General features: G+C 51.2%; 1 protein-coding gene across 1 annotated transcript in view; it reads left to right on the forward strand.

The window, feature by feature from the left end:
- The first annotated feature begins 7,717 nt into the window (after positions 1-7,717).
- ZCCHC24 (zinc finger CCHC-type containing 24) overlaps positions 7,718-21,917 on the forward strand; it is a 60,361-nt gene continuing 46,161 nt past the window's right edge. Inside the window, exons 1-2 of the mRNA XM_028512488.2 lie at positions 7,718-8,178; positions 19,722-19,922. Coding sequence (XP_028368289.1) covers positions 7,933-8,178; positions 19,722-19,922 — 447 coding nt within the window. The 5' untranslated portion in view covers positions 7,718-7,932. The remainder of the gene's footprint in view (positions 8,179-19,721; positions 19,923-21,917) is intronic.

Raw genomic sequence — 21,917 nt, forward strand, 5'->3', positions numbered from 1 at the left:
TGGATGCTATCTACTCTCCATGTCATCTTCACTTCAGGAGCTGTGTAGGTGCTGAGCATATCACTTCCCTTTAGCAGATTGGAAACAGGTCCAGGGAGGTCAGGGCACCTGTCATATTGTTAACAGGAGTAACTGCACACACATTTGGCAAAATAAAAAAGTCAAATCAAGTGTTGGGGAGGGAGGGACCCACAGCACCTCTTGTGCTAGAAATCATTTAGGTGTATCTTGTAAAGGTGAACAATTACATATCCTACAATGCAGCAAATGCATATACTCAAGAGATATTCTTGCAAATGCATATCAGGAAGAGTTCTAGCTATAGTGTTGCAGAACCACCAAGAGGAGAATGGTTGAATAAACTGTGCTACAGTCATAAAATGGATGAGAAAAGAACTATCTAAATGAATGAATTATAGTGGTATACCTTAATATGATTAAAATTTAGCAGTACTTCCCTGGTCAGGTGGCTCACTTGGTTGGAGCATTGTCTCATACACAGAAAGGTTGCGGGCTTGATTGTTGGTCAGGGCACATATCTAGGTTGCAGGTTTGGTCCCTGGTCAGGGCACATGCAGAAGGCAGCTGATCAATATTTTGCCTTCACATCAATGTTTCTCTCTTTCTCTCTCCCTCCTCCTTCCTCTCTCTCTAAAAAAAAATATGCCTGAGCTGTTGTGGCTCAGCTAGTTGGAGCATCGTCCTGTAACAGGGGTTTGCAGGTTCAATTCCCAGTCAGGGTGTGTACGAGAGGCAACCAATCAATGCTTCTCTCTCGAACCCATGTTTCTCTTTCTCCCTTCCTCTCTCTCTAAAAGGAATGAAGAAATGTCCTTGGGTGAGGGTAAAATAATAATAATAATAATAAAATCAACAAACATAACCTCAGGTAATGACTAAAATTTAGCAGTGGAAAAAGTGAGTTACAATGATGTCAAACATCATGATAGTCTTTTAATAAAGTCAAACAACAAGTCAAAGATATATACTATATTTTGCCATATATAATGTGCACCCATGTTTTTGGCCCAAACTTTCAGGAAAAATATCTTTCATTTTAATTCAATTATTTACTTATTTACATTTAGATACCTGTTTTTTGTATTATAAAAGAATGTTATTATTTATTTTTTAACATATTATGGTATAAGAAATTTTACATAATAAATAATTACAAAACATGAGAACAGATTGCAGGTAATACCCATGTGTAATGTGCATCCTTACTTCTCCCTCAAAAATTTGGGCAAAAGAGTGCTCATTATGTATAGCAAAGTACAGTACTTTTAGAACACATGTATGTAAGACAAAACTATACAAATAAGAAAGCAAGAGAATGATTCCACGTGGTGATTATATATGCTTGGGGGAGCCTGGGGAATCGGCTAAAGGCAGATTTCATAGGTAGATATGCTATTGCCAAGATCTGAGTTTTATGTTGGCTGGTTTGTTCACAGGAACTTACATATCAATAAACAAATAATTAAATTAATAAAAATATTACCAAGCAGGGATTATGGCTAATGTCCTTCTATGAGTGTGGGCTGAGGGAGAGGGAGAAGGTTGGCACTGGAAATCAGAACACTTGGCAGCTGCCACCAAGTAGTGTTCAAAGGGACAACTCAAAATCACAGAACCAGAAGCCATGTAATTTTCCTCTTATAAGCATCAGTTTTCATACAGTAAAATGAGTTTTTTAGACCAGATCATCTTTGTGCCCCTCTATTTTCTGAGCTAGAGCAGGCTCTGCTGCTGTAACAAATAAGCTTCAACCTTAGTGGCTGACCACCAGAAGGTTTATTTCTACCTTACCCAGCAGCCTGAGAAGTCCTCCTGGCAGCCCTCTTGCAATGCTGACTTAGGGTTCTGGCCTCTGTCATCTTGATGTCTTTCACTCTCTACCCTTCAGAGTGGGAGATTGAAAATGTGGAGAACCCACAACTACTCTTACTGTCTCACTAGAGACACAGTGTTTCTACTACCATCCTCCGGTCAAAAACGAGTCCCATGGGCCCAGCCCTACTGCAAGGGAGGCTGGGAAACAGAGCAAACAGTAGCTGTCACTACCACAGCCTGCTGCATGTCTATAATCCCCTGCATCCCTGAAGCCAGGTTTAAAAATTTCCTGTCCCTGAGACTACAGACCATACGACTTTCTAGTTTAACTCATTTATTAAGTAAACAGAGGGCCTGTTCTGATTCAGCATTGGGCCAGGCATAGAAGATCAGTCTAGTGGTGGGAAGAGAGTGTGAAGGGATAACTGACCATTTTACAAATACAATACCATATGAACACCCTGTGGTTGAGAATAAAAGATAGACTAATGGGTGTGTGTGAGAGTGGGTGTCGCAGTTGTGATGACAAAAGGCTTCTTTGAGAAAAGAATTTTTTCTGCTAGGCCTTGAAGGGTGAGAGCAGACTGCCAGGAAAATGAAAAAAGAAGACTCTTCCTGGAAGGGAACAGTCTGTGCAAAGGCATGGGGGCAAGGAAGGCCTTGCTTAAGTGGGGTTTCATTGGAAGGTAGGGCACCAAGGTGGTATTGGGGTTGAAGGGTAGGTTGTACTTGCAGTTAGTGTAGAAAGGTGGACTCGAGTCAGAGGACAAAAGGGCTTGAATGTCATGTTCAGTAGATGTTTGGACTTTATCCAATGTGCAGCCATAAAAAGATTCTAAGTAGGCAAGAAAGACCAAGGAATAACTTGAAGGGCAGTTTCAACTCCTTCCAAAGATTCTGTTAGCCAACTTACCTTCCATTCTTTGATGTGCATAAGACTTCTCCCAATGTAAAGAGGTCTGCACACTTAAATTTAGGGTGAGTATCTTATCCTCATCTTCCAAACATATGTCCCATAAGCCTAACTATGTACACACTTCAAAGCCACTCTTCCTTGCCCCTTGCAAGAGGACATGTTCACATTTGACCACTGGTCCTGAGTGTCTAGGCATCTTTCCAGCCCTAAAGTTCTGGGGTCCCTCCGCAGGTTGAGACTATTGATAAAATGTATGTGTGTGTGTGTGTGTTTTTTTTAAATTAAAGTGGGTATAAAATCAAAAGGAGAGGAGAAAAGTCACTCCTGCCTATAGCTTCTATGTGAGAAAGGGCCTATCTCTACCCCATCACTTGAGGGCTGTTCCTTGGGTAATGGGGGCCAGAGTAGGGCTGCTAGGCCTACTCCTATGACTCCTAGGAACTAGAGGTCCAAGGGCTTCTGCCAAGTTGCCCTGGGCCATGCATAAATGGCTTGGAGGAGAACCCTAGGCTTCTGACATACAGGCTGGCACCCCTCATGTGGCCAGCCTGTGGCCAAACACTGTGGCCTTGAAACCAAGCAAGCACTCTTCCAGGGCCTTCCAGAGGCCAGGGCTTTCTGAGTGCCCAATATCTTCCTGTGTCCTGGCATTCAAGCAACAGTGGGAAAATTTATACATGAAGAAACTCTAGAGCAGAGGATATTCAAGTTGCTGATGTCACACAGCTAGGGAGGAGACAGTCTCCAAAAGCCCAGCACTTGACACAACTCAGAACCAATATGGACCAATATGGAGTGGCGGGCTGAGTTTAAGATTCATAAGTCTCTTCAACTTGTGCAATTTTCTTATGGTCAAGTGTCTAGGGGTGGGGCTAGAGTAGTCAGGGTGTCCCTAAGGTTTTACTATCACAGCCCTACACAAAGATATCTGGGGTTAGTGGTGCTAAAAGGAAGCTAGCATCCACCAAGTTGTATGCCTGACAACAAAGGTTATCCATGGGTGGAGGAGGTACCTCTTGTGTGCGTGTGCATGCATACAAATGGGCGCCCAAAGGTGATTTCTATACAGGAGCTGAGCCAACGGGCATTGAGAGCATCCCCTTTTCTAATCTGTACAAAATCACCATATAGGTTGGAAAGTGTCCTGGGATATAAGTCAGGGATGGTAAATTGTTTTCATCTTCTGGGTCAACTCCACCCTTAGTGGCAACATAGATGGCTATGTTGAGAAGGAATCTGAACTCATGTCTGGGAAGGGGCTCTGTGCTCAATGATTTCTGGCCTGGGTAGCAGATGGGCAGTGGCACTTGCAGGGAGAGTATTTGCCAGTTTTTTGCTATCACTGCTGTAAACTGACATCTGTGTCAACACACAGCCCAAAGGAACCCAATGCCCAGTCCTGGCCCAGGGGAGAGGGGAACGTTAGCTTTTGCTGTTTATTCCTGAGGCATGGAGTGTGGGCAAGTTCAAGAGAGTTAGGGATTCCTTTGTATTATAAATCACTATGAGACATGTTTTAGAAAAATAAGCAGCATCAATTTGCACAGGATTGTGAAGCCTCCTCTTCTGCTCATCTCTGCCTGCCTTTCAAGCCCAAATTGAAAGCTGGTTCCCCCATGAAGACCCACTTGCTCTTCTTTCTAAGGTTTTTCCTGCTTCTCTGAGCTCAAAGCTCTTAAAACCACCAAACACCTATCAGACTTGTCGCCTGGGCAACTTTAGGGGCAGATGCTTCTTTACATATACTCTCCTCCTCCCAACCACCACTCTAGATAAACTGAATATTACTCTTATTAAAATCATTAATGCTATGTATCCCTGCCACATGATTGCTTATTCACAGCTAGCAAAGCACCTTCTTGTTCACACCCTTATCTGACCCCATCAGCTACTAGTTGAGAAAACTAAGGTTTACAGAGAGGCCAGAGACTTCCCTAAGGCCATTCAGCCAGATTTCTTTTCTCCAAATCCTGTCTTCCCTCCATTGTCCCATTCTGAAGACCACAGGGTAGACAGAGTCACCACAAAGGGAAGGGGACAGGAACCCAAGTGTCACCTTGGACTTCCCTTCTACCAGCAGTTCTGAGGACAATGCCACCACGACAGGAGACTGACAGACCAGGGCCAGTGAAGGGAAAGTTAGGATGTGGAGTGGATTAGGAGCAGGTGGCTTAGCCATCAGGCTTTCTGTGTGACCTTGGGTGAGTCTCTTTCCTTCTCTGGCCATGGTGCCTTCCCTTCTATAAAGTAAGGCTCTGGCTACAACTTCTGACATTTTAAATGCAAGCCTTCTTAACCTGTATGTGATGGGGAGTGGGGAGATATGGAGTTTAGCTATGGCCCAGTCTTCTGGGCCTAGTACCCAGGCCTCTGACACCCATCAGGTCACCCTTACCAATCACCGCACCCCCATCCTACAGGAGATGCTGTATCAGGGAATCCTGAGAGGTCAGCTGAGGAGTTGACCTCAGGTCAGGCAGCTGCTATCTAGGCAAACTGTGTGTCAGTTGCTCAAATTTATTGATCACCCACTGGATACAGAGCCCACGTGTTAAGCAGGTGTGCTGTGGGTAAGGAGAGGTAGAAAAATACAAAGCCAAAGCAGCATTCAGTCTTCAAAGGGGAGCATAATCTGGCCATCCTTCCATCCCACTATTTAACCATTGACTTCGCAAACAGTTTTGGATCATCTACTACCTATGTGTGCACCAGGTCCTGTGTGAAGAGTGGGGGTGGCAGGGCTTGTGAAAGGGATAAAGGCCATCAGTGTGTTCACCAGGTATGTTAAGCACTCTCACAGCATCAAATAACTCTGAAGGACAAGGAACCCAAACCACATGTTTCTAAGCAGGTGTCAGACTCAACTGTCTCAGGCTGAGAACCAGGACAGAAGGGTTTTGTGTGGCTAGCAGTTTAGTTCACATGTTCCATCACTGCCTGTTTATTGCCTCATATCTGGTGGTAATGGCCTGACCCCTAAAGCAATTTGAATTTGCAACTCACATTAGGACCACCTTCGAACTATCAGGACTACCTTGCCCAGGAGAAGAGTGGGAGGCAGAGACAGAGAGCTCTACCTGGAGGTGAGTGTTTCAGGGTCTTCTCTGGGCTCCCCAGCTGCTGCTTGTGCAATTAGAAGATGTCCCCTCTCTGAACAGAAGTTTTCTCTACAAACTCCAGGGAAAGTCTGGGCCAGTGGTTTCAAATTCTATCCACCACCATGCCCCACCCTAGAAACGCAAAGATAGTAGCAGAGTTCCAGAGATGACCCCAAATATTTTCAAGAGTAAAATGATTATCACACACATTCTTAATGGTGTGTGTGTGTACTTTTTCTTTAAACAAATAGGTTAACACTGTTTTAAAATATAAAGGGTACTGTATAGAAGTTTCTCTGATAAATAAAATATTAAGATATGATTGGTATATGAGCTATGGTTTGTATCAATAATTGTAAATCATTTGATAGCCAAAATCTTTAAAAACATGATCAAATGAGACTGAAAAAAATTGAAGGGGCTCTTGGTTAGTGACATTGGAAAAGAGCTTCATTGGTCTTCACTGAAGTCCTTTCAGGTCCAAGAACCCACAGATGTGGGTGGATGTAGATCATGGAAGAAATCTTCGTGGAGGGGGGTGGCAGAGAGCTGACCTTTATGGGATATCTTCTGATAACCAAGCTCAGATTGGTAAATTCACAAATATCCCCAGAGATTGGACGGTGACTGTCCCCATTTTCCCCATTTTACAAGTTCACTCTAAGAGCTTAGGCACCACGCCCAGGTTATTTAGCAGGAAGGTGGCAGAGCTGGCACTTATACGTTGGTGGAATGGAACCAGAACCAGGTTTGAGGTGGGAGAGGGGGTTTAGGTCCCCTCCAGGACCCTTGACGCTAGGTTCCTGGTGCTGGTGCAGTGCAGGCAGCGAGTGACCACTTCAGAGTGAGAGGGCCCCAGGGCTTTGGGGTGAGTCAGGTGGGGGCGGGGGGCTCACTCCAGGCATACTTGGACTAGCTGGGTTGTCCTGGGAGGCATGGGGGTGGGGGTGGCAGTCGTCTTCCAAGCTCCTTCGGACCCATCTGGTATTTTGGCGACTCGCAGGACCCTGCGGATCCGGGGGGAAGAAAGGGACGAGAAGCGAGGCTGGCCCAGAGCAGAAACAAGAGAGGGAGAGGGGGTGGGGAGAAGGCGAGGGAAGGAGGCGGGGAGTCCTTCCTGGGGCAGGAACCCGGGCCCCCCTTGGCAGAGTCGGCCCGCAAAGCGATTCTGCAGATGGAAGGAATTAAGTGGGAGGGGGAGGGTCCTACAGTGATAGCGAGAGAAAGGGGGGAGGTGTGTGTGCGTGTGTGTGTGTGTGTGTGTGTGTGTCTGGATCTGGGAGGGGCGGGGGAGACAGAGACACATCAGACTAGACGGAAATGGAACGGACGAAGAGACCGAGACAGAGCCTCGGAGAAAGACGGGCGTAGAGACGAGGGACCGGGGAGATAACAATCTGAGAGAGAAGGCAGTGTGAGACAGGTTGGGAAAGTATAAAAAGAAAACCGAGTGAAAAAGAAGTTAATGGAGGGCATTTGGAAAGAACGAGAGACAGAAGAGAGCCAAGAGCAGCACAAGACGAGCTTGATCAGAACGCTGCTGTACTGAGTTCCCGCAGACTCCGGAGTAAGACTGGGGGCACCGGGGGGGAGGGGTGGGGCCTGGAAGGGGGCCGCCCAGGGGCGGCCCTACACGGAGCTACATATTTAAATGAGCTCTAGTCCCCTGTTCGCCCCGCCCCACTACTTTATATTCAAGAAGGCAGCCAATGGGGGTCGAAAACGGTGCTAGAAGGGGAGCGGCCTCTGTGGGCCCCACCCCGAGAGCTGTCGCCGAAGGGGTCAGCATTGAGGCAGATAGCGGATCCGCGCCGGGCGGGTGGGGCGGGCTTAGCGAAGTGGGAGGGCCCAAAAGTTTCCTGCCCAACTTTCGCTGCCTCTTTCCTCCGCCCGCGCGCGCTGCAGCCGCAGTCCAAGGAGGCGGCGGCAGCGGCGGGCAACGCGCAGGGCGCAGGGCGCGGGCGATCGCCGTCGGGGAGCGGGCGGCAGGCAGTGGGCGCAGGCTCCCCGGTGCCCGCCCCTCCGCTGGAGGTGGGGGGCGCAAGTGGGCTGCCGGGGAGGGGCCGGCACCGCAGCCGCAAAATGAGCCTGCTTTCGGCCATCGACACGAGCGCCGCCTCGGTTTACCAGCCGGCCCAGTTGCTCAACTGGGTCTACCTGTCGCTGCAGGACACTCACCAGGCGAGCGCCTTCGATGCCTTCCGGCCCGAGCCTCCCCCTGGCGCAGCGCCTCCAGAGCTGGCGTTCGGCAAGGGCCGCCCGGAGCAGCTGGGCTCGCCCCTGCACTCCAGCTATCTCAACAGCTTCTTCCAGCTGCAGCGCGGAGAGGTGAGTGCCCCTGCGCGCCGCCCCCGCCCCCCACTCTGTCGACGGCAGGGGGCCTTTTCCTATCTGCCCCGCTCTTCCTGGCCTGGCCTGGCTCCGTATTGCCCGGCCCCGCTTGGCTTGGCTTTGCTCAGCTCTGCCAAACTCGCTGCCCGAAGTCCCCGGGGCGCCGGGAGCGCGTCACCTCCCGGCTGAGCCCAGCCGGGAACAGCTCAGGCGCGGGCGGGGCTCTCCCACCCCCTCTCCTAGCCCGGGGCACCCAGCTTAAAGGGGTCAGGGGCGGGCCAACTGGTTGGGGGGCTCCGGATTCTCTCCAGACAGCCAGGGCGCGGCCAGGGCGGGGAGACCCTTCCAAGTGTCCTTCCCACACCCAACCCCATCCCCCTCTTGGCCACTGCTAGCTGGGACCGACAGAGCAGATTCTACTCCGATCTCCTCTTGAGGGGCCTAAAATCTTTTCTCCTTCGACCTCGGTGGTTTCCGACCCGAAGTGCACCCTGGAGAGCAGTGATTCGCCCAGAGGGCTTTTCCTGCTGTTCGCACACTGGGACCCCCAGATACATCCTCCAGCTGCTCGCCCTCCCCAAGCCACATAGGAAGTGGTTTTTGAGGGCTTGACCCCACAGACTGCGCTGTCCCCCGCCCTCCCAGCCTGGAAGGAAATGAAAGGGAAATCCTTTTGAGCTCTTGGGAGGGGGGCTAGTAGGGGGAAAGATTCCAGCTGCCCAGTGCCTTCTCTAGAAACCTGGGCCCACTGCTTACAAAGTCTGCTGTTGGGTGGATTCAGTTACAAAGTGAAAGAGGGCATCTTCTTCCCCAGCTAAATAAACACACAGACTGCCAGGAACTCACAGCCCCTTTTGAGGGTCTTCAGAGTCTTCCAATATACCACTCCTTTTTCTTTTCAGCTGGACTCCTCCTCCCCCTCCTCCCCCACTCCCACTTACTCCTGCTTCATTTGTGAACTGCAGGCACCCTTCTGTGGCCTTCATTCACTCACCTTCTGGCAGCTCTCTCTGTAAAAGTTCAGGGGGAAGGGGTGAGGGAGAGGACACACGTGAGGGTCATTTTCCTTCTAGACTTTAGCACACCAGCTAGTTTTAGGAGAGTCCAAGGCCTGAACATTTGGAGAGAAGTCCTGTGTAGGCACCAGTGCACTAGGGATGAAAGGTGAGACAGAGGGTCACCCTTTCTGGCCCCATCGTGTGTTCAACTCTGCCATTACTGACTAGAGGAGACATGGACATATAAAATGCTGGCCTCAGGCTAGAGGTGGGCCAACACCAGGTAAGCTGAGAGAAGGACTGGTTGACCTGTGTTGGGCTGGTTGGGCACAGTTGAAGGAGAGGAGTGTGGAGAGGCAGCCTTTGGTGACAGGAGAAAGAATTTGTATGCCAAAGCTCTTTGTAGACTGTAAAGCACTTTCCACACGAGGAATTGTTTTTGGCTGGGAATCTTTCTTTCTTGTAAGAGAATTTGCTGCCTCTTCAGGGAACTGGCTTTGGGGATCAGTGACTTTGGAGGGCAGTGTGAGGTGTTTTTTCAGTGAGTGGGTCTTTTCAGTTGTTTTAGCAAAAATTTGTTGAGCCTTGTGTGGGCCTCTGGGGACTCAGTCATGGGCTCATGGGGCCCAGATTAGAAGACAGACAGGATGATACTGTGTGAATGGTTGGGTGATTTCATGAAGGTCCTGTGGAAGCCATAAGGGAAGAGGATGAGTGACCTATAGGTCAAGTGGGGGTCCCTAATCACCCCTACTAGTCTTCCTCTGCCCGCATCCTATGGTGGCCTTGCTCCCCAAAGGTGGGTCTCTGCTAAGAGGGCCTGGGAGTTTTGTCCATCAGGAGTCCCTTGGGAGGAGGATGGTGTGCCTCGTCTTGGAAGTATCTGGCATCCAGAATCCTAGCAGGGTCTACGTCCTGTCACTTCACTGCTGCTTACCTCAGTTTCCCCATGAAGAGGTACATTCCTTTGCTGGGGTCGGTGTAGAAGGAGCTAGCCAAGGTTGTGTAGAGCAGTGGAAAAAAGTCTTTTATGACCTAACTTTGAGGAACATTCCTGTCTCTGGGCCTCAGTTCACCGATCTGTTAAATGTAGTCTCTGCTGTTAAATGTAGTCTCAGTGGTGTGCATGGGATTTGAGAGCTGTACAAACAGGAGAGGATGTGCCTACAGACAGGCCGTGTTAGGGAGGTAACAAGGGTTTCTCCTGTGCTCCTAGGCCAGTGGCTTCCTTGGAGGGGCTGGAGGACTGTGCTTGCTGACTTCCAGAAGGCTGTCTTGGCTTCAAGCTCACTTATTCTCACCTGTCAGCCACTTCACCTCCTAAACCCTCTTGGAGCCCTAGCTGTGCTCCTGGGGACAGGCTTCTCCTGCACCTAGGACTTAGTCAGTGACCTAATGTGGATCCAAAATAGACACTGGCTGAGAAGGCAAGAAAAATACCCCACAACTGAATGCTACCAAGGGCCCAGTTGAAAAGGAAGCAGGTCGTGTGTGGACCGGAGGGGACTCTGTGAAGGAACACAGGGACCCAGGAGCGTTGCCATTCTGTGCAAGGCCTGGCAGTCCCGGTGGCAGTGCCTGTGAATGTGACTTGCATGCTGACTGCTGACCACAGCCTGTCTGCGCCAGTCCCTGTGCCAAGAGCCCACCCCCTCCTGTACCACCCCCAGGCTGCTCCCACCACAATAGCAAAACACCATGAATGCAGCTGGGATTTGGGCGGGGGGTGGGGGTGTTGAGGACGTGGGGGCACAGAAGCCCATTGTGCCCCTGGAACCTCAGCTCTGGAAGCTGAAGATAAGCCAAGGGTTCTGAGTGGAACACTGGCCCTGGAAGCAGAGAGAAAGATGGCAGAGTTCATGTGCAAGTGCAGGAGCAAGCATCAGGAGGTGACTTGGATACTTGGAGGTGCTCCTCAGCTTCTCAGCTTGTGGTGAGGGTACCAGGCCAAAGCAGGCACAGGCACTTTGTGCAATTTTTAAAAAAGCCATCAAAAAAAAAAAAGCCATCTAGGTCTAGAACCTGGAACCCTGTGAACCCTCTTTCAACCCATCATTTGTGATAACTCTTTGTCTTTGGATAGAGACACCTGAAGCCCTTGGCTTAGCACTATCTCTCTCTCCAGGTACTCAAGGAAGGCAGCTCTTAGAGGGAGGGGGAGGTGGGAGACATGGGGTCTTCCCTGCCAAGTTTTGTTTGGAATTTAAATTCACAGCTGTGTATGTACGGTGGGACCCCACTTCCAGAAAAGTAGAATTATGACCTTGTTGAGCATTAGCTCTCGTGCCCCTCAGAGTGATGCCCAGAGACCCTCCTGGGTAGTCTCTGTGCCCTCTCAAGGGGAGAGAGGTGGCTATGCCACCCTGGGTCCAATTAGGGAAGCCCCTTTCTTTCCCTGTTCCTCCAGGGACAGCTGTGGCTTGCAGATGTGACCATATGGTCAAGTAATTCTTCATGGGGACTGTGGGGAAACGCTTTGGGGTGAAATGCATCTGGAAAGCATAGCATACTGTCCTTCCTTCAAAGACACAATGCCCTCTAGGACTGTAAAGGGTCTGAAAAGTCCTGTAGCACAAAACCTATTAACCATTCTTCAACCCAACATTTTCCATGCCTATTTGACTGGAGTACCTTTTGGCACAAACACCTAGCAGTGTTCTTTGGAACATCTCCAGACCCAAGGAACACTCCATTGAGGCAGACATCTTCCTTGTTGGATAGTTCCAACCCTTAGGAGGCTCCTCCTGGAGCTGTGAACCCAGGGGCCCTCCCCAGGTCCTAGCAACATCTTCTGCAGCATTGAAGGACCCCCCCTCCCCACCCCTTTACCACTCTGACCTGCCTGTAGGAGATTTGAGAAAAGTGGCAAAGGTGTCACAAGGCTTAACAGATAGGGCTTCAGCAATTCTGCATAGACAGGACTCTTAGAACCCTAGGAGGAGCGACTATGGGGTCCTCTTTTAAAAGGGCCCCAGGTCTTGACAACTCTTCTGAAGGTTTTGATGTGTCCCCTGTGCCCTCCACAGGGACAGATGAACCAAGGGGTCACATTACCAAGGTGGATGTGTAGAACAAAGCCACATCCCTGTATGAGGATGGGAGTTTGCCTCACTGGGGCTAAGAGTGGGTTTTAGGAGCTGAATTTGTTCTCAGCAGCCTCTGTAGTCTGTATGGAGTGAGGTGGGGGTACAGACCCAGGTCCTGGGAGGAATGACCGCTCTGGCCTAGACAGGAGTTTGAGAGGATGCCTGGCTCCCTTCAGCCACCCCCAGGAAGCTGAGCTGTGACTCAAAAAAGGGGGACTGTCTTTCGAGGGCTTATTGACTGAGGTGGCCTGATCCACCCTTCATCAAATGAAGTTAACTGGGTGGGCCTAGCCTCAGAGAGGAGAGCGAACCTCAGAGAACTTATGAGTCAGGTGGTAGTGAGGAAAGCAAGCAGCATTAGTAATTACTAATTAGCAGCGACAGAGAGCCAGGCTCTGTCAGCACCAAGAGGAGGGCCCTGTGGAGAAGATGCTCTTGAGTAACAGTTGCTTACTCTCCAGTGGTGCATTAATCTTGGCCTCTCTTTCTTCATAGCCTCCACCTTCAGAAGAGAAAGCAGAGATCTGGCTGGTCAGTCAGTAAGTCAGTGGCAGAGTCAGTGGCAGAGCCAGATCTAGAACTCTACTGTAGTCCAATTGCAGTAGTCTCAGTGGCTCATCCTTCTGGTCTCCAGGGTGGCTCTCATCTGGATCATTCTTATGGGTGCCACTGCAGGGCAGGCCATACCAGGAGCATTCTGTCAAGCCTCAGTGCCTCTGACCTTGCCTTCTTGATCCCAGACCTTTTGAGGAGTGGTAGCACTGGCCATGGGTACTGGGTTCCCTTCTGTGCCCCTGCTCCAGCCACTCCTCAGACACTCAGCATGGGGCTCCATGGGATGTGAGTCCAAGGGCAGCCTTGCTTGGGAGAGGCAGAGGAGATGGACACTGAGCACTTCCTATACCTTTGTCTCATATTGTAGCCTGTGTGTAGCATCCACATTGTCTGGATGGGGAAACTAAGGCTCTTCAAGAGGAGGATGAAACAGTCAGGAAATCAGTGGGAGACCAGGGCTGCAGCCTAGGCCTCAGGATGATTGAACTGTCCTCTGTGTGTGTGAGTGTGTGTGTGTGTTTGCAGTCCTAGCATCTGATCATTAGTCGGTGCCCAGGGCGTACTAGGTGCTCAGCTAATGTTTCCTAGGTGGATGGGTGGGAGGATGACATGAATTGAACCTTCTCCTCTTTTCCTCCCCCATTCTTGCAATTATGTGAACACTCTCCTCAGTCTCTTAACCTCTCATTTTGTATCACAGAAGGAATATTTGATGGGATCTTGGTTAATTAGAAAGAGGAATTGGGAGATGGTGAAACCTTGTCCCTAGAGGAGTCCCAGCAGAAACTTAGGTGTGCTGATGGTTCTTGACCTTCTTTGAGAATCTGAAGATGCCTAAAGCTTCTCTACTTTCCACAGTGCACACAGCACAGCATACATGCACATGCAGGTACACATGGTTGTGTATGATTTCAAGGAGATCATGGTGCCCTCATGTCAGTGGTGGAGTCCTAACCAAGGTCTTCTTCTATTGAGGCTGCAAGCCTCAGCAGCACCCCAGACTGACCAATATGAGAGTACCAATTAGTCCTCAGATTCTGATTCATGCTTTCTGCCTTCATTCAATTAATGCACTCTAGGAGAAGCAGCCTGATCCCCAGTGCCTATGTTGTAGCTGGGGAGAGGGCTTCAGTGCTGTGAACCATGAGCACCTGTCACGTGGTTGGTGACTCAGGTAGGAGCAGGAGGATGTGAGTGGGGAGAGGGTGTTTCCCCTGTGTCTTCTATGCCTTGCCCTACTGCCACTGCTCCTCCATCTCCTGGCCCTTTCCCCATTTCACTCTCCCTGCTCCTTCTCTACCAAAAAGAACATGGACTGCCTATTTAAATTAGAATGTCTCATTGAGCACTGGCTGTGTTTTGCATGTCCTGGGTGAATGGACCTCCAGGAGGCAATGGTGCCCTCAGTGGTCCTGGGCAAAGGGTTGCTTGGGTAAGGGTGCTGGTTCTGCCACCTTCCTGACCTACAGGTCAGCTTTGGACCACAAAGCTGGAGCAGAGCTGCAGTCTGACTGTGGCTAGGGAACCCTTCCTTCCAGGTGTGGTTTCATTTTCCCATTGGCCAACTCCTTGCCTTGACAACCAGTTGTCTCCTCCTCTCCCTGAGCCCAACCCACATCCACCTCTGCTCGTGTGTACAGGGTGTGTGCCTGTGTGCGTGCACTTGACTCCGGGCTGAAGCCCCAGATAGACTTTAGGGGTAGAAGTGCAGATTCCTTGAAGAAGGAGTGGAGTCATTTGTGAGATAAGTGGTTTCAATGTATGTGCAAGTGTGTGTATGCATGCATACACATGTTTTTGTGGGCAGGGGTGCAGGGGAGACTTTTGGGATAAGAAAGCAGTCATGTTCAACTGATGAAAGAACCTCCACATAGCTGGGGACTAGGGTCAGAGATTTTCCCCTCTGGGTTCCTCTCAGGTCTGCAGGGCAGGGCTCATTGTTTGCTTTAGCCAGGCCACCTCAGATGCTGCCCTTCTCATCGTCTCACCCACTAGCATGTCCTTCCCTGCAGGTGTTGCTCCGTGTCTGCCCACTGTCCCTGCCTCTCCACTCTGCACTGGTGTCTTCTCCCTCTAGGCTGGCCTTGGAAGCTTCTGTCCACCCACTCTAGTTCTGGCCTGTCCCCCACCTACTGTGCCCTCTTACTGTCCTGGTGCAGGGGGAGGGGTCGGGGAGAGGAGGAGCAGAGCTTGGCAGGCAGAGTCAGCCTTGGAAATCTCTGCCTCTGTACCCCAAATCCCTCAGCAGAACCACCAACCCCAGGGCCCTAATCCCTCACGTAGCCCAGAAAAGCCAGTGCGTCATTTTGCCAGTGCCAAGGGGCTTGGCAATATGATGTCACAAGGCCTCTGTGCCAAGAAGAGTGGTTCACACCTGGCGTTTTCCTCTGGCTGTCCTTCCTGGAGGGGAAGCCAAGCCTTGGAGGCTGTGTTGTGGCTGGAATATAATAGACCAGCAGATCTGGGTGAGTGTGAATCTCCTCTCAGCCACACACTTGGGCAAGTTCCTCAGCCTCTCTGAGCCTCAGTTTCCAGTTCTATAAAGTAGTGCCGAGGACTAAGAAAGGGAAAGGTTCTAGTCAAGTATGTGGCACAACTAATATCAGAATAAACAATGTCTTCCCATCTAACTTTCCCCAGCCACCAAGCCAGAACCTTGGAGAAGTTCCAACGATGGACAGGAGTCTGATACTCTGTTCCGCAGATGTGGTGTGAGGCTCCCACACTTCCTGCTGGCTACTTGGGTCCCTGACCCAAGGAAGAAGGACAGATGGTTTTTTCCCCCCCAGGCTGGTGATTTGGGCCTTGATGGCCCAGAGGGTTCCGCCCATTACACTAATGGGCGGCTCTCAACCACTACCCAGAGCAGCTTAATCTGGGGAGACACCACCCTCTGATTTGGTCCATAGGAACCTGGTGACCTCAACCTAACTCCTTCAAGGTGTTAAGGCATTTGTTCTCTCTTCTGTCAAGTGGGGCTCCCAGGCCCTTCCCTGCCTGGGATTATCTGTACCCAGGACCACCACGAGTGTAAGGAGAGGCTCTGGAGTGACAAGCATGGGAGAATCTTTGCCTTCAGGACGTCCAGCTTTGTGGAGACATGAGGAGGCATCACATGGCAAAGAGATTAGAGAGAGACTTCAGAGCTCCTTCAGGAGGAGGCAAGGACAGAGGAGTCATGGGGTGGGCCCACCCCACCCACAGCACTGAGGGACAGGGCTATGGCAGGAAGGTCCAGGAGACCCCTGGAGGAAGCTGGGGCCTCCGTGGCCAGCAAGGCCTCAGGAGCTCCTGAATCTATGCTTTCACATGGTCAGGTAGAGTCTGAGGCCTGAGGAAGAGGAAGGGGTGGCTTTGAGGCCCCAACACTAGAGTTAGAACCAGACCAGGAGCCAGGGCCCGGAGGAGGTCGGGATGGACATAGAGAAGGCCTCCTGGAGATGGACAGCAAGTGCCAAACTGGAGGTAGAAAAACACTTGTTCTGTGGGACACAGAGGAACAGCTCTGCTCTTGCAGAGTTAGGGGCTGCCTGATAAAGGGAGCTTCTGCCCAATCTTGCCCTTGGCTACAGATGGCAGGACCTGGAACAGATGGCACCCTTGTTGATTAAGTGCACCCTGCATGCTGGACCCTGGGGGTATCTTTCAGTACCTGAGTGTCGGACCTTAAGAAAGTAGGGCTGCAGGAATCATCAAGTTTACCCACCTTCCCTGCTCCATTTTATATTTTGCACCTGGGAAACCCAAGCGGTCAGGCCACAGCTCTGCAGCCAAAGGGGAGGAAGCTCTGTGTGTCCCGGCTTTTGCTCTGTCCAGTTGTCACAGGCCATGAAAACATCTGAGAGGCTGACTCACCTTTCACCTCCATGGCCTGAGCTCCTCCTCGACTTTTTCGGAGAGGAAACAGCTTGCTGCCCCACCCACCTTTTGCGACACTGGCAGGCAGGACTGGCCCTTGGGCCTGGCTGTGTGCCCTGGTCTGTGCCCCTGGTCCTCTCTGGGTCTCAGTTTCTCCGTCTGTGAGAGTGAGGTTGTATCAACTCACCACTCTCTGTCCTTTCAACTCTAAGGCAGCATCCTCTTGAATTGGGGCTGGAGCAGCTGTAGGGGACAGGCCAGAGGACTCTAGAGGTGGGAGCAGCAGTGAGGAGAGGAGCTCTGGCCTCGCCTGTCTGACCTGGAGCTGCCTGTGTGACAGGGGCAAAGCAGGGACCCTCTTGAGGTGTCGAGCTGCCAGGGAGAGGGCAGCCTGCTCAGAGGACTCAGGCTGCCTAGGGATACCAGCAGGACTGCCCGTGGGCAGGAGAGTGTGGCTGCATGACGAGGGGAAGGTTTTTCAGGGTGTAATTAGCGCACTTTCTGGCACCCACGAAACTTCCCCTTCCTTTCGACAATTAGCTGCCAAAACAGTCCTGATTCCTGTGGACTTACTTGCTTCTATCTCATCCAGAAAAGAAAAAGGAAAAAAAGAAAGAAAAAGGGGGGAAAAGAGGGTTGTTATTTGTGAAATTGCATTTCCCAGCCATGAGGGTGAGTCACGCATTTAGAGCTTCAAGTTTCGTGTTTGGATGAACTTTTCTCTGGGAGGCTGGGGCTGTGCTGCCCGCCTTCAGGCCAGTGGGGTGGGGAGAGGCGTAGAGCCCATCTACTGAAAGACCTTAACAGTTGAAAAGTCTGGGGGCCCTGCCAGGTGGTTGTACCTGAACTGCCTGGGAGGGATTTAAAAATGCCTATTTGAACTTGGGTGGGGAAGGGGGAGTTAGTGTTTAATGGGGACAGAGCTTCAGTTTGGGGTGATGAAAAGTTTCTGGAGATGGACAGTGGGGATGGTTGCACAACAATGTGAATGTACGTAATGCCACTGAACCGTACACTTAAGAATGGTTAAACTGGTAGATTTTATGTAGGTATAGTTTACCATAGTAAAAAGTATGGACTCCAGGTCCTCAGTCCCAGGTGGCTGTTTTGGTAGGCCTGAAGTGGGGTCCACAAAATTATTTGTTAAAAGTTTCCCAGGTCACTCAATGCAAGTTGGAACATCAGCAATCTGTCCAATGGGGACAATGTCTTATTGTTCCCCATTGTGAGCATCAACTATTTTAATATGTGTAAAGTTTCCAGGGCCTAGTACATAGTAGGTGCTCAGCTATCATCTAATCTCGTTTCCATTAGAACCCGCCCATACCCCTTGAGGTTGTTCACTGTTGGCTCCCACACCTTCAGGGATGGGGACCCTCTGCCTCGCAGGATGAGCCACCCCATTTTGAGCCACCTGAGAGTTGGAGTTTCTTTCAGCCTGAATGCAGGTTTGTGTGGTATCTTCCACTGGCCCTGGGCTTCATGGTGGCCCTGGTCAGTGGTAGAGCAGAGATGGTCATAGGAGCCTTTGAGTTCTGTGCCCAGTTGCTAGAGGCCAGCTGTATGTTGGGCCTGGGCTGCCCTGGATGTGCTGTCTGTGGATTTCCTTTCAGATCCTAGGCTCCAATCTAAACGTGCACTGGAGGGAACAGAGGTCCAGAGAGAAAGGAGCCAGCCCAGGGTCACATAGCAGGGTGTCTAGGGAGCCAAGGGGAGTGTTGGTACCCAGATGGTGAGGGCTGTGTCCTCTAGAGGGCATGTGCCGAATCCCTAGAGATGGAAAAGTAGGGAGGCTGAGGCAAACATGTGGGGGAGGGTGGGTTCTATCCTGGTTATGGGGGTGCCTAGTCCCTTGGGGCCAGCTCTTCACTCACCTTCATCCCCTTCTCACACTGAGGGGACACAGAAAGAACTATCACCACCCTGGGCCCCTGTCTGCCCTGTTTTTGTAAGGGAAACTGAGGCAGCTGTCTCTCAGGCTCTCCTCACCCATCAGCCTGGGGACTCTCAAGAACAAGGCCATGTCTCTCCATTTAGACCCAAGGCTCCTCAAGGCCTATAGTTCATTCCTGGAGTTCTTGGGCACCTGAGCTGGGGTCAGGCGATGCCCAAGCCCATGGCCAGGTTTGCCATGGACCCTCCTGAGGAAGCTGCCTCTTTTCTGTCTTGGCCTCGCCTCAGGAAAGGGGGCCCATGGCCTCACCGCAGGCCCGCCTTCGCTAAATTCCAGTGTGCCTGGCTGCAGAGCCTGTGACTCCTATAAATAGAGGGTGTATACACCAGGAGGGGGCCTGGGCCGCGTCTGCTTTGAAGCCAGGCAAGACATCTGGTTCCTGTCAACTGGAGGTGGGAGAGGTGGGAGAGGTGGGCAACTTCCTCCCTGGGCTCCTAGAGAGCTGGCTGGCTGGGCAAGGGCTCCCCGGACACAGTCTGCACAGGCCTCCTGCCGCAGGAGAGAAGGCAAAGCACTGACTTGCAGTCTGCTCTTCTGTGCCCTGGAAACTGTGCAGCCTCTGACATTCCTCTACCTTACAAGTTGAGGAAACTGAGTCAGCTCAGAGATAAGTGATTTGTCTACAGTCACTCTGCCAGTAAGCAACAGAGCCCCAAACCTAGCAGGTTGTTTTCTGCTATACTTGCTTATCTCTATGCAGTGTGTAAAGGGCTAATGATAATAATAATTATCGTTATCATCATCATCATCATCGTCACCATGATCATCACCACTTACTGAGTGGTTCCTAAATGCCAGGCAGGAGATAAGTGCTATGTGTTTGTGACTTCATGTTAGTCTTATAGAAACCCTAGGAGGTAGTCACCATTCAGAGTGGTTAACTGGTGTGCCATGGACACACAACCAGAGTTGGATTAGAACTCAGGCTCCAGGAGGCCAGAGCCCATGGGCAGCTGCCGGGTCATTATGAATTTAAGTGTGTGTGCCTGTGTGTGAGTGCATGCCCACCCATGGAAACTTCCCCGAGGTCATAGCTGTGAATGAGCATGTCCAGGCCTTCCAGAGCCCTCACAGCCTCTGTCCCCGCAGGCACTGAGCAGCAGCGTGTACAAGAGTGCCTCACCCTATGGCTCCCTCAACAACATTGCTGATGGCCTCAGCTCCCTCACCGAGCACTTCTCTGACCTGACCCTCACCTCCGAGACCCGAAAGCCCAGCAAGAGGCCCCCACCCAACTACCTATGCCACCTGTGCTTCAACAAAGGACACTACATCAAGGACTGCCCCCAGGTAAGGCAGCCTGGCCCAGGTGGGGCTTGTGGGCTCCCTATCAACTGTGTAACAGTTTCTATGGGTAGATGGGTAGGATAGGTGGATCAGCTCCCCACCTGTCCCTTGTCCCCTTCCATGAGCAAGTGGCCCTATGGCTCTCTCTGGTCCCCACCTTTTTGTCCCTCTGGTATTTCTAAGTCTGGCTGGTATGAACAGGACAGAGGCTCAGCTTGGACCTGCACTGGTTAGGCAGAAATCTCAGTAGGGTACCCCAAAATGAGGTTTTGGGTCTTGAAGGCCCACCAGTCTCCCTGCCAGGCTGGGTCTTGTTACAGGGAAGTGGGATGGAGGCCAGCTGCCTCCTCACAGCTCTCTCCTGAGACCCCAACTCCTCAAACTCACAGGGAAAGAATGTGGGCTCTGGGCCAGGAATCCAGATGTGCACCCCCTCCCTCAAGCCCCACCTCTACCTCCTCTGCAGTAGGCTCCTCAACCTGCTGCCTGTGATGACAGAGTGGGCCTGCCATAAGTCTGTGCCCCCACAATGGGTCTGGGTGAAGGCACTGTGGGGCTTGGGGCGGGGAGAAAGGGGACTGGGAGGTCAAGGGTATGGGGAGCAACCCCTGTCTCTCACCAAATGTTTCACCATGACTGAGTGGGACTTCTGAGGCTGACCCCACTCATGAGATGACCCCTGGCTCTCTGACAGACATGGCTTTGGAATCCTGGGAAGAGAGGTTAACAGTTGTTTTAAATATGGTATGAGATTATCAGTGATTTTTCCCTACTATTTTTTCATATTTTCCTATGTTTTTATGATGTGGTACTACTTTATTTCATATATGTAATGGAAACGGAATCCTGTAAACTCAGAAAATCCATGTTGTCTCACCCTCCAGATGTTGGAAGCTGAGGGCCTGGCTGGGTGGGGCTGGGTCCCGCCAGGACCAGCGGGAAGCTGAGATGTGCTTCCCGCTCACCACTCCCATCACAAGTGGTCATGCTGTGCTTTTTGTCCTTGCTACTTAAAGTACAGCCAGACATAGCTGAATATGTTGTTGCCTGGGAACTTGTCAGAAATACAGAATCTCAGGCCCACCCCAGAGCTGCATTTTAGTAAGCCCTGCTCACCCGGTGATTCATGTACTCCAGTGATCTGGCCTCCCCCTACCCCTAGGCAAGAGAGGCCCTCCCTGGTTCCTGAGTAGTGGGAGCTGACCCACTGGTGGCTGTTCTCCAGATCCACACTCCAGCGGGCCCTGTCTGTCCCTCAATATGGAGTGAGCAGGGGCCCTGAGCACAAGGGGATCTCAGCAGAAGGTGAGGCCCTGCCCCCAGAGGGTATCTGAATAGGAGAAGGGGCAAATGAGCAACTACGGATCTGGATGGTCTTCAAAGTCATGTCCATAGCCACCTAGTCAGCACCTCCCAGTGCCCTCCCCAGCTGAGCCCCCAAGCAGAGGGACTCTGCTCTCAGCCATTCACAACGATACCTCGAAAACCTCCCTCCATCCTCTCCTTCCCACAGTCTGTGAGGTGGGCAGAGCAGGACCTAGCCCCACTGAAGGACACAGGCACTGTGATAAGTGTCCTGAAGCATTATTTCATTCATCACACAACGGCTTTGTGTGTAAAGTGCTCTTATTAGCCCATGTTACATGATGCTTTGTGTGAGTTAAGAACTACACAGGATCATTGAGCTGGTCAGTGGAGGAGCTGGGATATTACGACCCCCCCGCACTAGGCAGGTGATACTCAGACACCATCAGGGGCTTTCAGGGCTCTGAGGAGGTATGCTTACGCTGGGCTCTCAGCCAGGGAAGGCTTCCAGGGGAAGGAGGGCTTGAATGGGGCTGGTGGGTTGATGGAAGAAGGGCGGCTGTGCCTCCCACAGTGAGACCACTATCCAAAGGCAACAGATGGTAAGCCAGAGGTGGCAGACCGGTGAAGGAGTGTGTGAGTGTGCGTGCGCACACTGCCCTCTCTCCAGACAGAGCCAGACCTCTTCTAAAT

This window comes from Phyllostomus discolor, chromosome 5 (genome assembly GCF_004126475.2).
Source record: "Phyllostomus discolor isolate MPI-MPIP mPhyDis1 chromosome 5, mPhyDis1.pri.v3, whole genome shotgun sequence".
Taxonomy (NCBI): Eukaryota; Metazoa; Chordata; class Mammalia; order Chiroptera; family Phyllostomidae; genus Phyllostomus; species Phyllostomus discolor.